This window comes from Chionomys nivalis, chromosome 1 (assembly GCF_950005125.1).
Source record: "Chionomys nivalis chromosome 1, mChiNiv1.1, whole genome shotgun sequence".
In the NCBI taxonomy this organism is placed as follows: domain Eukaryota; kingdom Metazoa; phylum Chordata; class Mammalia; order Rodentia; family Cricetidae; genus Chionomys; species Chionomys nivalis.
This window is the reverse complement of record NC_080086.1, coordinates 189363797-189378847: the sequence shown is the minus strand read 5'-3', so window position 1 is coordinate 189378847 and position 15051 is coordinate 189363797. Positions and strand designations below refer to the sequence as shown.

The following is a 15051-nucleotide window of genomic DNA, read 5'->3' as shown; positions in this document are numbered from 1 at the left end:
GAGTCCCATTCATTGTTTTTAACTTCTATGCTTAAAATGTATGTTTTAAAAGCCTTTTAATACACTTTGAATGGGCTTCATATTGAATCTTATTGACATTTATCCCCATTATAAAGACAGGTATCCAATTATACCTGACTGAAGATTTCTGTAAAGAACTCTCCAGGCTGCTAGTGACAGCAGCATGGAGCTATGTTTCCTCCCCTCTCCCCCTGACAGTATTCCTTGAGTCTTGATCAACAAACCTCCAGTGAGTTTATGATTTTTTAAGGCAGTCAGTGCAGAATGTTAAGTTTTCCACACTGGGTCTAAAAACATTCTTTGATTAATAATGAAAGTCCTACAGTTTCAGTGCTTCTTGATTTTACATACTATGAATTATGAAAGAAGGGTTTGTCCTCAGTGATCATCAAGGCTGCTATGCTCTAACTGCTAGTTAAAGGCAGTCATTGTGATATCTAATATACTGGGCAGGTGTGGTGGTGCGCACCTTTAACCCCAGTACTCTGAAAGCATTGATGGGGAAGGAAGACTGATCTTCAAGTTCTAGGCCAGCCTGGGTATACAGGAAGTTTCAGGGTAGGCCTGTGACACAATGAGCCCTATCTAAAAAGCAATCAGTATAGTGTTTACCAAGTGCACTGCCCGCCCGGGTGGTGGTGTGATTTAATCACCGTTCCCATTGTTGGGAATTTAGATTATGTGACTGGTCACACATTGTACACAAGTTTATTTTAGAATTCTTACTAAATTTTGGGATAAATTCCCCAGAGTGGACTTTCTAGACCTAAGGAAGTGAATCTTTTAAATAATCTTAAAACATACTGCTTGTGTGGATGGAAAAAAAAAACAAACAAAGAAAAACCACTGCTCTTACCTCAAGAGGGTTAGGAGTTTATTTTGGAGCCAAATATGAGTGACCATTGCCTGAAACCAAAGACTCCGGCTATCCCACATACGATGTTCCAACGCGATAACAATTTCATGGCGTTATAATAGTCATAGAAGAAGATGGTCATAAACCAAGCTACTTTCTAAATACAAGTAAAACAGTTTAGGAAATCAAGCAATTTGAGAGCACTTCACCCAGTTGGGTGGCTGACTTTTTCCAGCAGAGAAACAAGAATTTCAGCACAATTGGTGGATGCTTAAGGCCCTTCCCCTTTTCTAGCCATAAATCTGTTAATTTTGTAGGAATCTCACTAGGAACTCCATTTACAGAAAAATGCAAAACCCCTGGAGCAACCTATCTGCTCTTGGTTTCAATTTATCAGATTTTAATTCCATCCAGACATCTTTTGTATTTCTCGATTATCAAAAAAGAAAAATTAACAACCTTTGACGATAAGTCTCAAGAGCAACCAAAATGGCAGTATCCACAGAAGCCTCAACTAGCTGTGGGTTAAAGCAGGGCAGTAAGAGAGTAGGGGGTGGGGTTCTCAGGACAATTAACTGCTCACCTGTCCATGGGCCTTGGGAGAGACGCCCTATTGCAAGCACAGAATAATGTGAATTTAAGTACAAAATAAAAACCGCATTACACAAAGGAGGCGGAGGTGGGTGGGTGTCGTTCTGCCAGTGACTGGAATTTCTAAAGGAAATCAATGCGTGCACCTGTCAGAGATGTGCACCAACCAGCCCATCCTAATCCCAGGGAGGAAGGCTTGTGGCTGCCACTGTAGCATTGGCGATTGGGCCTCTGAAAACTGCGACGGTGCACATTTTTCCCCTTCACAAAAGAAATCAGGCTGGGAGGGGTGAAAAGGAAATCGATTATTCGTAAGCTCTGCTCAAGTAGCACTGTTTCTAAACTTTCCAGTCAGGAGACTCAGGTGACAAAGCCAGGGCAGGCTACACCGGCGACAGCTTCCCTTCTGAGTGTCAGACCTGAGGAACAGCGCATGAGCAGTGCCCTTTCCCGGGCGATACCCCGCCTTCAGGGGGTGAACCGCGCAGGCGCACGCGCAGGCTTCCGCGGCTCTCGGCTCAGCTGCTGCGGTTGTTGTCCTGCCCCTCCCCCGCCCCGCTCGGCCACTCGCAGCCCGGCGCTCCGCCCCGCACCGGGACCGGGGACGCCGTGACCCCGTCCTGCGTCGGAGCATCCCGGGACCGCGCTGCGCTCCGCGTGCGGGTGAGCGACCGGGACCCTGGGGCCCCTCGTCCCCTGCCCGAGCGGTGGGGAGGCCGGGGCGTGCCGGGTGCGGGGCTGTCCCCGAGGACCTTGACTTCCTGCCGGCTGCGGCCGGGGCGGCGCCAGGGCCCTTGATCTGGGCGGCCCAGTGGCTCTGGGGTTGTCCCTTTCTAGTTGCAAGGTGGCTCGGATGTTGATATCATCCGGGGATTTTCTTGTGTCGCCTTTTGAAAGGCTCTAGTTCCCTTCAGAACTGACCCCGCTTCTGGTGACACATCTCAGTTGGATGCTGTGCTGTATTTATCTTTTTCCCTCCTCCGTTTCCAGACCATCTGAGAACCGTGTTGAGTTCACAAGACCGCGACACAAACATTGAGGCCAGGGAGGAGGCGAAGGGGATCTTGCACTCCTTTAAAAACCTCAAGTAAGTCTCCAAAATAACAGTATTTACACTTGGCAGTACCTTAAAGAAAAACTAGACACGAACCGTAGGATTCAAGTTACTGCTTAATCTGGTGCGTGCCTAAACCTGCCTTCAGCAGAATATGTCAAGGTTGTTATGGATCTCAAAAGCCACTTAGCTGTCTTCAGTGGACATAGTTTTTCACCCCTGTTGTCTAAGAGAGCTAAAAGGGTGTACCCCATGGCTTCCGCCGAGGCCAGCCATTCCCAAAGCACCCAGTGTTCTGCATAGCTTCCAAGGTCACAGTGTGTGGGAACAGTAATGATTAAAATTCATCCCTGTGCACCTGTGGCTGGCAAGTGTGTTGGTTTGGCTCTAATTTGCTTTCATTGAGCCAAGTTAGGATACTGTTTGTTTGGAAGTCACAGTCATCAATCTATTTGAGATTAGGTAGACAATGTGTGCATAAAACTTTTGGAAATACTTCTAAAAATTATTTTATCCTTTTACTCTTGTTTACTGTTCAAGTGTTTTGTTTAATGTTACTATCTATACTGTGAGTATTCAGCAAACACTGTACAAATTTTGAAAAGCTAAATTTCCTTCATATGGGGTGACTTGAATTATTTACTTAGTTTTATTTATTAAATAATTTAAAAGTAACATTTACTGATTACTTAATGGTATTTAGAAACTGATAAATGATATATGGTTAACCGTAGGAGGAATAGAATTGCACCATTTAAAAATTGTTTTCAATTTCTATTAATTTTTTTTCAGAATACCAGCATGTTGTTTTATATGACTTTTCATGTTCCTTTCCATCATGAAATTGTAGGACTTTAATGTATTGCATGACCTATCTGGAGGACTTATTTCTGTATGACTTGTAGGAGTAATTAATTATTCTTCGTTGGATTGTAAGCTTCTGTTATCTAAACTGTTACCCTAAAAATTTGACATTAATATACTAAATTGTGCTACTTTGTTTTGTAAATTATGTTTAATATTTTTGAATATTTGCTGAACTGCCAGACTGTTAGAGGAAAATATTCATGACTTAAATAAACTTCTGATTCAGAGATTTTCTTCTTTCTGTAAATATTTGCATTTGTTTGAAGCAAGAATTCCAAAATTGGAACTCAAAGGAATATGAATTTTAAATTAGTCAAATGTCACTGTAAAATTAGCTGGCGATTGGTTGTAATAAGCCAGCAATTAATTTCACCTTTAGTGCCAACTGCTTTCTAGTTAAAACACGTTTGTTTGTTTCTGTAAAAACTAAGAATAAGAACATATACCTCTTACAACGCTAAGAGGGCCTCAAGTCTGTCTGCGCTGTAAACTTTTACCAAATATTACTCACCATTTTGACCCTTATTCTCATCACCAAGATTTTATTTCATATTGTTTCGTTAGAAGAGCACTTCTGGGTCCAAGGAAATGGCTCCCTCATGTCAGACATAATTTTGATTGAGTATAATTTTAATCCTACAAGTAATTTGCACTTACCTAACCCTGTAAATATTCCATGAGATTACTTTGAGCCTGGAATTTACTGTCAGATTTTTCTCTTTCATTAGACATGGGAAAGTCTCTTTCTCATTTGCCTTTGCATTCAAATAAAGAAGATGGTTATGATGGGGTCACATCGACAGACAATATGAGGAATGGATTGGTTAGCAGCGAAGTGCATAATGAAGATGGAAGAAACGGAGATGTCTCTCAGTTTCCGTATGTGGAGTTTACCGGAAGAGATAGTGTCACTTGTCCCACTTGCCAAGGAACAGGAAGAATTCCTAGGGGTACGTGTTACCGTATGGATAGTCCTCTTAAAGAAGGATTCCAGATGTTTGCTCAAGTAATGTAGAGCCTGTTGCCTTTCACCATCCTGTTTTCAGGGGTTCGAAGTTAAAACTTACCAGATTTGTTGAGTCAAAAAGAAACAAAAGCAGACAATTCCTAGTGCCCTTAAATCATCGCTGTCCATGACTTCACCACACCTGGGGTATTTTTCATGCTTGTCTGCTGTAATAGCCAATATGCGCTGTCATTTCCACTGAGGATTTTAGTCCTTTTTGACATCTTTAGAAGCCATATCACAGTCATTTTGCCATATTGGATGTTGGTAGTTACATGATTCAGTAACTCATTATCTAAACAATAAGTTGTTCATGTCCCACTTAGACATTTCAAAAAGGAAATCTATGGTGTATGAAGAAGAGCCAAGTAAGGAAAAAAAAAGAGGTTGTGATTTGTCATGGGGAAGACAAAAGGAAATAGTTCTCTCCCTCCTGTTTGTAGGGTATTTGAATTGCACCGATAGGGAAATAATGAAGTGTGTTGTGGTATACTTCTCCGTGTGCTGACAGTCAGTGGGTGACCCTGGGGAGACCCTAAGGACAAAGTGATGCATGAGGAATTCCAGAGTCTCTGAAAAGTGCCTTGCATTAAGTGGAGTTTATTGCATAGACTACTGAATGGTGGTTTTATCTTTCTGGAGGCAGTAGCTTCTTAAGAATAAAAGAGGTATTGTAGTTGAAGAAATTAATACACCAGTGTGGTAGGATAGGAATACTATTTTTATCTTTCTAGCCATGCTTTTGAGCTATGGTCAGTTGGCTTTTTGGTAGCCTGAGTGTGGATTATGGAAAGTACATAATCAAGAAATACCCCAAAGATTTTTTTATTCTATCCAACAATTTAAAGAATGAAGTAGCTATTTACTAAAATAGGCATAAAAACAATTTAAGTATGCATGTCAGAAGTGAGGTAAGGAGCTCAGACATGTTTGGGGACGTGGGTTTGGCATCAAAGTGAGTTTTTAATGGGTAGTTCTAAGGGTCTGGAGCTAAAGAGTGTATCTTAGCTGGTGCCATTGAAGTATGATGACACTTCAAGTGGAACTTGATGGGACAATGTTCTTAGGAGTTTGGATAGAAGAAAAAGGAAGAGACTTTGGCATGAACTCTGGGGCCAGTGCAGCATTTGAGAACAGTTGCAGGAAAAAGAGGAAATCTGTCTTTGGTGTCCTAGAGGATAGGTAGAAAAATGCTCCTAAAGGAAAGAGAGCCACTATTAGTGCGATGACTGATGAAGTTGTGTGGGGCATGGGGGCTGCTCGTTGGTTTTGTGATGCGGGGGCTACTGAGGATTTCTTAAAAGAGTAGTTTGAATAGTTGCAGGAGGATGTGTAGACAGTGTTATAGTGAAACCATTTTTTTTTCTTGAATTAATGCACACTAAAAGGTGTGGGGGCAGTAATGTAGCATGTTAAAAAAATAGGTTTTGTGAGTTTTGCTTTAGAATCGGAGAGAGGAGAGGTGGTAGCTGGGAGGTTCTAAAGTCAGAAGAGTGTGTGCTAGATGTGTGCATGCTGGTAAAATTGTTTCATAGAGGACACACTGTTAACACATGGGATGAGATAGTTATTGGAGCAGTGTCCTTGAGTAGAAGCAGAAAGATGATACCTCGTGCAGAAGGATGACCCTGTAGAGAATACAGGGAGCTTCTCAAGAAGGGACATAGGAACAGCTAGATGGGTAGATAGATGGGTAGATATTGTTAAATTTCTGAGGCAGAGGGGTATATGAAACAAAGGGCTTATTTAGCTGTTACAGATATTAGCCAAAGGTAAAAGCTGGTCCTATTAAAAATTCTCTAAGTCATCAGCAGCATGGCCAAATAGCACTTGGAAAAGTGTTCCCTAAGGGACCAAGATAATCCATAGTGAAATACTGGGAGAAAAACTATAAATTATTTACATTCTGGGTCTAGAAAAGATACTAGGAAGCCGGGCGGTGGTGGCGCACGCCTTTAATCCCAGCACTTGAGAGGCAGAGGCAGGCAGATCTCTGAGTTCGAGACCAGTCTGGTCTACAAGAGCTAGTTCCAGGACAGGCTCCAAAACCACAGAGAAACTCTGTCTCGAAAAACCAAAAAAAAAAAAAAAAAAAAAAAAAAAAAAAGATGCTAGGAAAACAGAGAAGCCCATGGAAAGTAGGAGAGGCTAGAAAGAGAAGGTTTTGCTCTCTGGTTGTTTGGTTCCAAAAGCAGAAAGCAGTGTGGTCTGGTTGCTTCCTCTTTAACATACAGGCAAGAAATAGGGAGCACTTGCTCCTTTTCTTTGTTTGATGCCATGAGCTGAATGAGCTCATCTCTTTTATTTTTCTGTTTTCTGTCCTGTAGGTTAATTTAGGAAATGTAAAACTGTACCTTTGCAAGGTACATTGTTAGGGACATTCTCTCCCTGTATCACATTAAGGACCAAGAATGAAGATGAAGGAGGTGATGCTGAGAGTTTGAAGAGAGTTGAGTTTTGATTGTGATTTTTAGAGCGAGTGAACTAAGGAAATATGTCTCTTTAGGGAATCTCTTAAAATTAGTGATTGCAGGTGAGAACAGTGAGCTTTTGAGAGCTTGAGACTTAAATAGCAGTTTGGGTTCAGCACTAGAGTAACTGGGGATCCAGGAAAAGGCAGCGGTGGTGTTTCTTCTACCTTCCATCCGACTGGACTGAGTGGAAAACAGTGGAGCTGAAGGCGCAGGCCTAAGTTCAGATCTCCTGAAAGTTAGGACTTTTCGATTTTGCTTTATTTTGAAATTTTGTTTTTGAACCCGTGGATCAAAGGATAGGAGAACCCTCATTATTTATACTTCTTTTGGTTAATTAGACATTATGAAAAACCATAGTATCTTCTCTATTGCTCAACTTTTGAATTAATTTTTGAAGGTATAAATCACAGCTTCCTAAAGAAATAAGGAGAGAAGTATTCTGGTCTTTTGAAGGCAGATTTTGCAGAACACCATGGTATTTTAGTTATTAGTGTTATTGAATTTTTAATGTACATCTATCACTTTAGGGCAAGAAAACCAATTGGTGGCATTGATCCCATATAGTGATCAGCGATTACGGCCAAGAAGAACGTAAGTGATTATAAGATTTCTGCTTTTTTGTTAATTGTATATTTTTACTTTCAAACTGTGTATAAGTAATTACACTAGTTAAGACATTTAAGAAGAAAAATGTATCTAGTTTTTAGGTTATATCACAATATGCCTTGTGTCTTTAACAAAAATTACTGATTGAGATGAGGATTTGAAAACTTCATGCCACCTATATCTTCAGAAATGTGTTTGTTAAGAGTCCCGACATAGTGGCAGTAGTACACATGTACACAGGCCATTTTCATCAGGCATAGGACATTCTGTGTTCTCACCGGCTACAGAATGATAATGATTGCCCAGAGCATAATGGCCACAGAGAATGCAGCATGTTTAGCAGATGCGTGGACATTTGAAGAGAAGCCAAGGGAGTCTCTAACGATCGCAAGAGTCCTGATGTAGAAATCAAATGCTCCACCCCTAAAGAAGATGCCTACACCCAGCACTCCTGACAAGTATTTTTGAGAATAACTTGTTACAATGAGAAGAACAGATATTGCAGAAAACCCACAGTGGCCTTGAGAAGGTCAGAAAGGGCTGAGCACATCCCATTACTCAGTATGGAACATGAGAAACATAAATCAAAAACATGCAGAAAATCGAAACAGAAAGATGGGAACCTTTAAATATATGTAAAATTTAAACTATACAAGATATGACAATAACTTAGACATTGACAAGTTCAGAAATGAGATAAATTGATGGGAGGATGTGAAAAGATAACCAACAGACCCATTAAAATGTCTAGAAGAATACATTTTCTATAAAATTGGACGTACACAGCGCAAATATGATACCCTGGGAAATGTGAAAGAAATGGAGTAGACACAAGGCATGTAAACATAGAGACCTAGTGCTCTGTTGTTGTGGAGAGACACCATGGCAGTATTAACTTTTAGAAAAGAAAACATTTACAGGTTCAGAGGTTTAGTCCCTTAACATAGCAGGGAGCATGACAGCAAGCCTTTATACATGGTCCACAGACTGCAGGAAGAGAGAGACACTGGGCCTCGTTTGAGCTTTTGAAACCTTAAAGCCCACCCCTAGAGATCCACTTCCTCCACCAAGGCCACACCTACTCCAAGGCCACACCTCCTAATCCTTAGTAGGCCTCTCACTCACTGATGATTAAGCATTCAAACATTTTCATTCAAACTACCATGCATACTATCTTAGGGTTTCAATTGTTATGAAGAGACATCATGACCACAATAACTCTTATAAAGAAAATATTTAATTGGGGTGGCTTATATTTTCAAAGGTTTAGTCATCATGGTGCAATGTGATAGTGTGCAGGCAGATATGGTGCTGGAGAAAGAGCTCAGATTTCTACATCTTGACCTGAGGCAACAAAAACTAGTCTGAGACACTGGGTGTGAGTTGAGCATACATGAGGTCTCAAAACCCACCTCCACAGTGAGAGGCTTCCTCCAACAAGGCCATACTTGTTCCAACAAAGCCACACCTCATAATAACGCTACTCCCAGTAACTTTATGGGGGCCAATTACTTTCAAACTACCATATGTACATAATAAAAAGTTTTGAGAAAAATGATGGAAATTAAGGAAAACAGTGTATGTAATTGCAACCCCAAAGAAGCAAACTAGGAATGGATTAATTACTAATTGTTTACTTGAGGGGCACATGACTAGAAGAAGGTCTCATTCAATTCTGTGTACCAGAAACAGACACCCTCACCCTGAGAGAAATTCTAGTGAACACCATGGACTTTGGAGGTTTAAAGAAGAAAAACTCTTTGAGCATCCGACAAGAGGTTTCAGTTAGTAAGGGACAGAAGATCAGATTGGCTCATCACTTCTTGGCTATGATGCTTCAAATAAGCTGTTGAATAAAATATTTAGCAATCATGGAATTAAAATCAATCAAGCCTTATATAAACCTAATGTGGCTTTTTATTTTAAAATTCAGAGAAGTAAAATGGTGAAAACAGTTTGGCCAAACTTAAAATCACAAAGTAGGAAACTTTTTCAACAGCTATGATTTAGAATCTACTGGTAATGAAAAAACACATTTGACTTATGTAGATAAATTTCCACAGGTTGAAAACAAAATGAATGATAAACCAAGAAGTAATGTCCACAAATCATATGCAGAGGATTGACCCCCTTCTGTACAGAATGACAAATTTTGAAAAGAAAAAGCCAACTACACAAAGGTGGCTTAAAATAGAAGCTGTGGAAAATACCTCACAAAAAGAAATATAAATTATCTTTAAATAAAGGAAAATTAACTCCGTAGCATGAATAGTAAGAACCCAGAAATAGATATTGGGTTTCAAGCTGAAGATCAGAAAAGCAAAACAGCCAAACCCTTAGAGAAGTCTTACCTCTACCATGGCTGGGTGACCACAGACTGAACCCTGAGGCTTTGTTTCCTCCCTTCTTATATTCCCCTTTAGTGCTGGGATTAAAGGGGTGTGACTTCCCAGTACTGGGATTAAAAGTGTGAGCCACCTCCACCAGGATCTGTTTCTACATTGGTTTTGTGTAGCCTAGGGTGGCTTTGTACTCAAAGAGATCCCGCCTCTATCTCCCAAATCCTGGGATTAAAAGTATGTGACCACTGCCTGGCCTCTAGTGACTTAGTTTTACCCTCTGATCTTCAGGCAAGCTTTATTATTATTATTACTTATTATTTATTAAAATATAAATAAAATATCACTATAAGACACCAGCTTGTTCCTTAAAGAAATGCAAATTCAGTCTACACAGAGATATCATTTCTCTCAGATTGGCAAAAGCCCTGAATTTTGTCAACATGTTTTATTGACACTACTGACTGAAAACAAACATTCTCATGTCTTTCTACATTTTGTATTTTCTAAGCAAAACTACATAAGTTTTCAGTCTTTGGTGAAGAAATTCCACTTTTGCAAACATTATACTGAAGATAGTTTTCAAATATAGTAAGAGCAACCAGGCATGATGGTACACACCTGTAATCCCAGTAAACAGGAAGATCATAAGTTCGAGGCCGTCCTCAGTTCAAGTTCTCTCTGGCCTATGTCTCTCTGAGACCCTGTCTCAAATAACACAAAGCAAATAAATGTGTGTGTGTGTGTTTGTGTGTGTGTACACAATTAAAAATAAAACAACCCAGTGAAATATTAGAAATATAACAAAGTTAGGATTTGTGATCACAATGATTTTTATATTTCTTTTGTTCCTATGAGTATATGTAGGGATGACAAATATGAGTTTGTTTATTGGTTTCTTGGGGATCATTATTACTAAAATGGAAAAAATTCCCCAGCAAATGAGTGGGAATTGGCTGGTTTGTTCCAAACAGCAGCATAAACTCTGTGGTAGCAGATTAGTGAAATTTTGTTCATTTAGTTTATTTCTTCTTAATAAGCCATTTTTCTTCTTAGGAAGCCAGAGTACCTAGAAAAATCATTAGGGGGTTTTTAACAGCTGTTCTAAGGTGTATGCAGTTAACTTGATTGAGACATAGGAAGCTTAGGGGAGGAGAGAGTACACAAACGGATAGGTCACAGGAAGGTGAAGGGAGGGCGGGACTCAGAATGAAATTGGCTCTTAGGAGAGCAGTGCATGTTGAAGTGCTCAAGAAATCTGAAAACACAGTTTGAGTGTAATCTTGAAAGAAAATACATATTTCAGAGGAGTTGTATGGATAGAAAAGACATGTAGGTAATTTGTCTTTTTTTCTCTTATACACGATTAATACTAAGCAAAAGAGAATAAATAACATCTTCGCTGCTCAGTAGATTAAACAATGGTTTTAGAACTGAGTACCTGAGTACTCAGGGAGGGAGTCTAAAAGGACTGGAGTTAATGAGGGCAGGGAGCCATGTGCTTATGCCACGCTTTTGTCATGGCAGGAAGTAAGACTCTCCGGTTCAAACCCTGCTTCCATGAATTCAGATGGACACCTGGATTTTATGTTTGTAAAGAGCCCTATACTTCATTCTAACGTAAAGTCTGGATTGAAAATCAGTTCTAAATAATTCATTATAACCTGAAATCTCATTTTCCAAAATTGATAGTTTATCTTCTAAGGATACTATTTTAACTCTTATAGTACCAACCTTAGTTAATAGTTCTAGAGTGAAAATTTGGTAAAAATCAAATGTTTCTTCTTGCTGCTATAATATGTGGCAGAAGAATTCAAATGAAAACTTGTTCCATGTTGCTCTATGTAATTTGGGATGGCATATATGTAAGCCCTCTTTTTCTTTTCAGAAAACTGTATGTGATGGCATCCGTGTCTGTCTGCCTGCTACTGTCTGGATTGGCCGTGTTTTTCCTTTTCCCTCGATCTATTGATGTGAAGTATATTGGCGTAAAATCAGCCTATGTCAGTTACGATTTTCAAAAGCGAATCATATATTTAAATATCACGGTAAGTGCACACTTTTGCTGAAGGCCTTGACTCCATCCTTTGTGTTGAACAGGCACGCATTTGCTCTGCTCAGATAATGCTTGCTGCTGACCCATTGCTGCTATGTTTTCCATGAATTTGCATTGCTTTTTTAATTAATTTATTTACTTTATATCCCAGCAACAGCCTTCTCTTCCTCCTCCAGCTAATATTCACTTATGAGTGAGTACATAATGATGTTTGGTTTTCTGGGTCTGGGTTACGTCACTCAGGACAATCTTTTTCCAGTCCCATCCATTTACCTTCAAGTTTCCTGATGTTTTTATTTTTTTACAACTGAGTAATAATTTATTATGAAAATGTACCACATTTTCTTCATCCATTCTTTGGTTAATGAGCATCTATGTTGTTTCTAGGTTCTGGCTTTTACAAATAAAACCACTGTGAACATAGCTGAGCAAATGTCTTTGAGGTATGATTGAGCATTCTTTGGGTATATTCCCAAGAGTTGTATCATTGGGTCCTTAGGTAAACTGATTCCTAATTTTCTGAGAAACCTCCATATTGATGTCCAAAGAGGCTTTCCAAATTTGCACTTCCACCAGCAATGGAGGAGTGTTCCCCTTGCTCCACCTCCTCTCCAGCATAAGCTGTCGTTTGTGGTTTTGAGCTTAGCCATTCTCAGGTGTAAGATGGTATTTCAGAGTCATTTGGATTTGCATTTCCCTGATGGCTAAGGATGATGACCATTTCCTTAAGTGTTTCTCTGCCATTTGAAATTTGTCTATTGAGAATTTTATGCTTAGATCTGTACCCTATTTTTTTAATTGGATTATTTGTATTTTGATATTTAGTTTCTTGAGTTCTTTGTTGGATGTGGGGTTGATAAAGATCTTTCCCATTCTGTAGGCTGCATTTTGTCCTTTTGGCAGTGCTTTTTGCCTTACAGAAGCTTTTCAGTTTCTTGAGAACCTCTGTATTAATTGTCAGTCTTAGTGCTTATGCTACTGGTGTTCTATTCAGGAAATTGTCTCCTGTGCCAAGGTGTTCAAAGCTGTTCCTCACTTTTTCTTCCATGAAGTTCAGTGTAACTGGATTTATGTTAACATCATTGTTCCTCTTGGACTTGAGTTTTGTGCAAGACACATTTATATTCTTCTACATGCCAACAGCATTTGTTAAAGGTGCTTTTTTTTTTTCCCATATAGTTTTGACTTTTTTTTGCCAAAAATCAAGATGTATGAATTTCTGTCTGGGACTTTCATTAGAGTCCATTGATCTACCTGTTTATTTTTATTGCAATACCATGCTGTTTTTATTACTATAACTCTGTAGTAGAGCTTGATATCAGGGATTGTGATACCTCTGACAGTTCTTTTATTGTACAGGATAATAATTTTAGCTATCCTGGATTTTTACTTTTCAATATGAAGTTGAGTATTGTTCTTTCAAGGTCTGTAAAGAATTGTGTTGGGATTTTAATGGGGATTGCAATAAAGTTGTAGATTGCTTTTGATAAGATGACCATTGTTACTATGTTAAAATATGATCCATGGGAATGGGATATCTTTCCATCGTCTGATAACTTCTCCAGTTTCTTTCTTCAAAGACTTGAAGTTTCTGTCATGTAGGTCTTTCACTTGCCTAGTTAGTTACCTCAAGATATTTTATATTGTTTGTGGTTATTGTGAAGGGTGTTGTTTCTCTGATTTCTTTCTCAGCTCTTTTATCATTTTTAGTAAGAAGGCTACTAAGTTTTTCTTTGTTAGTTAATTTGTATCCAGCCACATTACTGAAGGTGCTTATCAGCTGTAGGAGTTCCTGGCAGAATTTTGGGGATTGCTTATGTATACTACCATGTCATCTGCAAAACAATAGCAATACTTGGACATCTTCTTTTCCAATTTTTATCCCCCTTGATCTTCTTTCGTTGTTTATTGCTCTAGCTAGAACTTCAGGTACTATATTGAATAGATATGGCGAGAGTGGACAGCCTTGTTTTGTTCTGGATTTTAGTGGAGTTGCTTTGAGTTTCTCCATTTAATTTGATGTTGGCTGTCAACTTGCTTTAATTATATTTTAGGTGTGTTCCTTGTTTTTCTGATCCCTCCAAGACTTATCATGAAGGGATTTTGGATTTTATCAAAGGCTTTTTCGGCATCTATTGAAATGATCACATCATATGTGTGTGTGTGTGTGTGTGTTTTTCTTTCAGTTTGTTTATATGGTGGATTGACAGACTTTTGAACCATCCCTGCATCTCTGGGATGAAGCCCATTTGGGCATGGTAGATGATCTTTTTGATGTGTCTTGAATTTGGTTTGTTAGTATTTTATTATTATTATTATTATTATTATTACATCAATGTTCATAAGGGAAATCAGTGTGTAATTCTCTTTCTTTGTTAAGTCTTTGTGTGGTTTGGCATTAGGGTAACTGAAGCCTCATAAAAAGAATCTGACAGTGTTCCTTCTACTTACGTTTTCTGGAATAATTTAAGGGATACTATTATTAGCTCTTTCTTGTAACTCTGGTAGAATTCTGTGGTTAAACCTGGTCTTTTCTTCTTTGAAAGAATTTTAATGACTGCTTCTATTTTTTTAGGGGTTATAGGTCTGTTTAAATTGCTTATCTGGGCTTGGTTTAATTTTGATATGTGGAATCTGTCAAAAAACTTGTCCATTTCTTTTAGATTTTTCAATTTCGTGGAGTACAGGTTTTTGAAGTATGGCCTATTGAGTGTCTGAATTTCCTCAGTGTCTATCATTATATCCCCCTTTTAGCTTTTGATTTTGTAAGTTTGGATATTTTCTCTCTGCCTTTTGGTTAGTTTGGATAAGGGTTTGTCTATCTTGTTCATTTTCTCAAAGAACCATCTCTTTGTTTAATTTGTTTTTTGTATTGTTCTCTGTTTCTATTCTATTGATTTCGGCCTTCAGTTTCATTATTTCTTGCTGCCTACTACTCTTGGGTGTGTTTGCTCCTTGTTCTACAGCTTTGAAGTTTTCCTGTTAAGTTGCTAGCATAAAATTTCTCCAATTTTTTTTATGAAGGTACTTAGTGCTATGAACTGTATTTTTAGCATTGCTTTCATTATGTCCCACTAATTTGGGTATGTTGTACATTTGTTTTCAATGAATTCAGTGGTAATTCAATTGAGAGTTGTTTAATTTCCATGAGTTTGTAGTGCTTTCTGCAGTTTGTTGGTCT

General features: G+C 38.8%; 1 protein-coding gene across 1 annotated transcript in view; it reads left to right on the top strand.

Moving 5' to 3' along the window:
- Positions 1 to 1965: 1965 nt before the first annotated feature.
- The window catches only part of Tmem106b (transmembrane protein 106B), a 29305-nt gene continuing 16219 nt past the window's right edge, over positions 1966 to 15051 (top strand). The window contains exons 1-5 of the mRNA XM_057769933.1: positions 1966 to 2131; positions 2459 to 2555; positions 4118 to 4339; positions 7397 to 7460; positions 11703 to 11862. Of these exons, the coding sequence (XP_057625916.1) occupies positions 4120 to 4339; positions 7397 to 7460; positions 11703 to 11862 (444 nt within the window). The 5' untranslated portion in view covers positions 1966 to 2131; positions 2459 to 2555; positions 4118 to 4119. The remainder of the gene's footprint in view (positions 2132 to 2458; positions 2556 to 4117; positions 4340 to 7396; positions 7461 to 11702; positions 11863 to 15051) is intronic.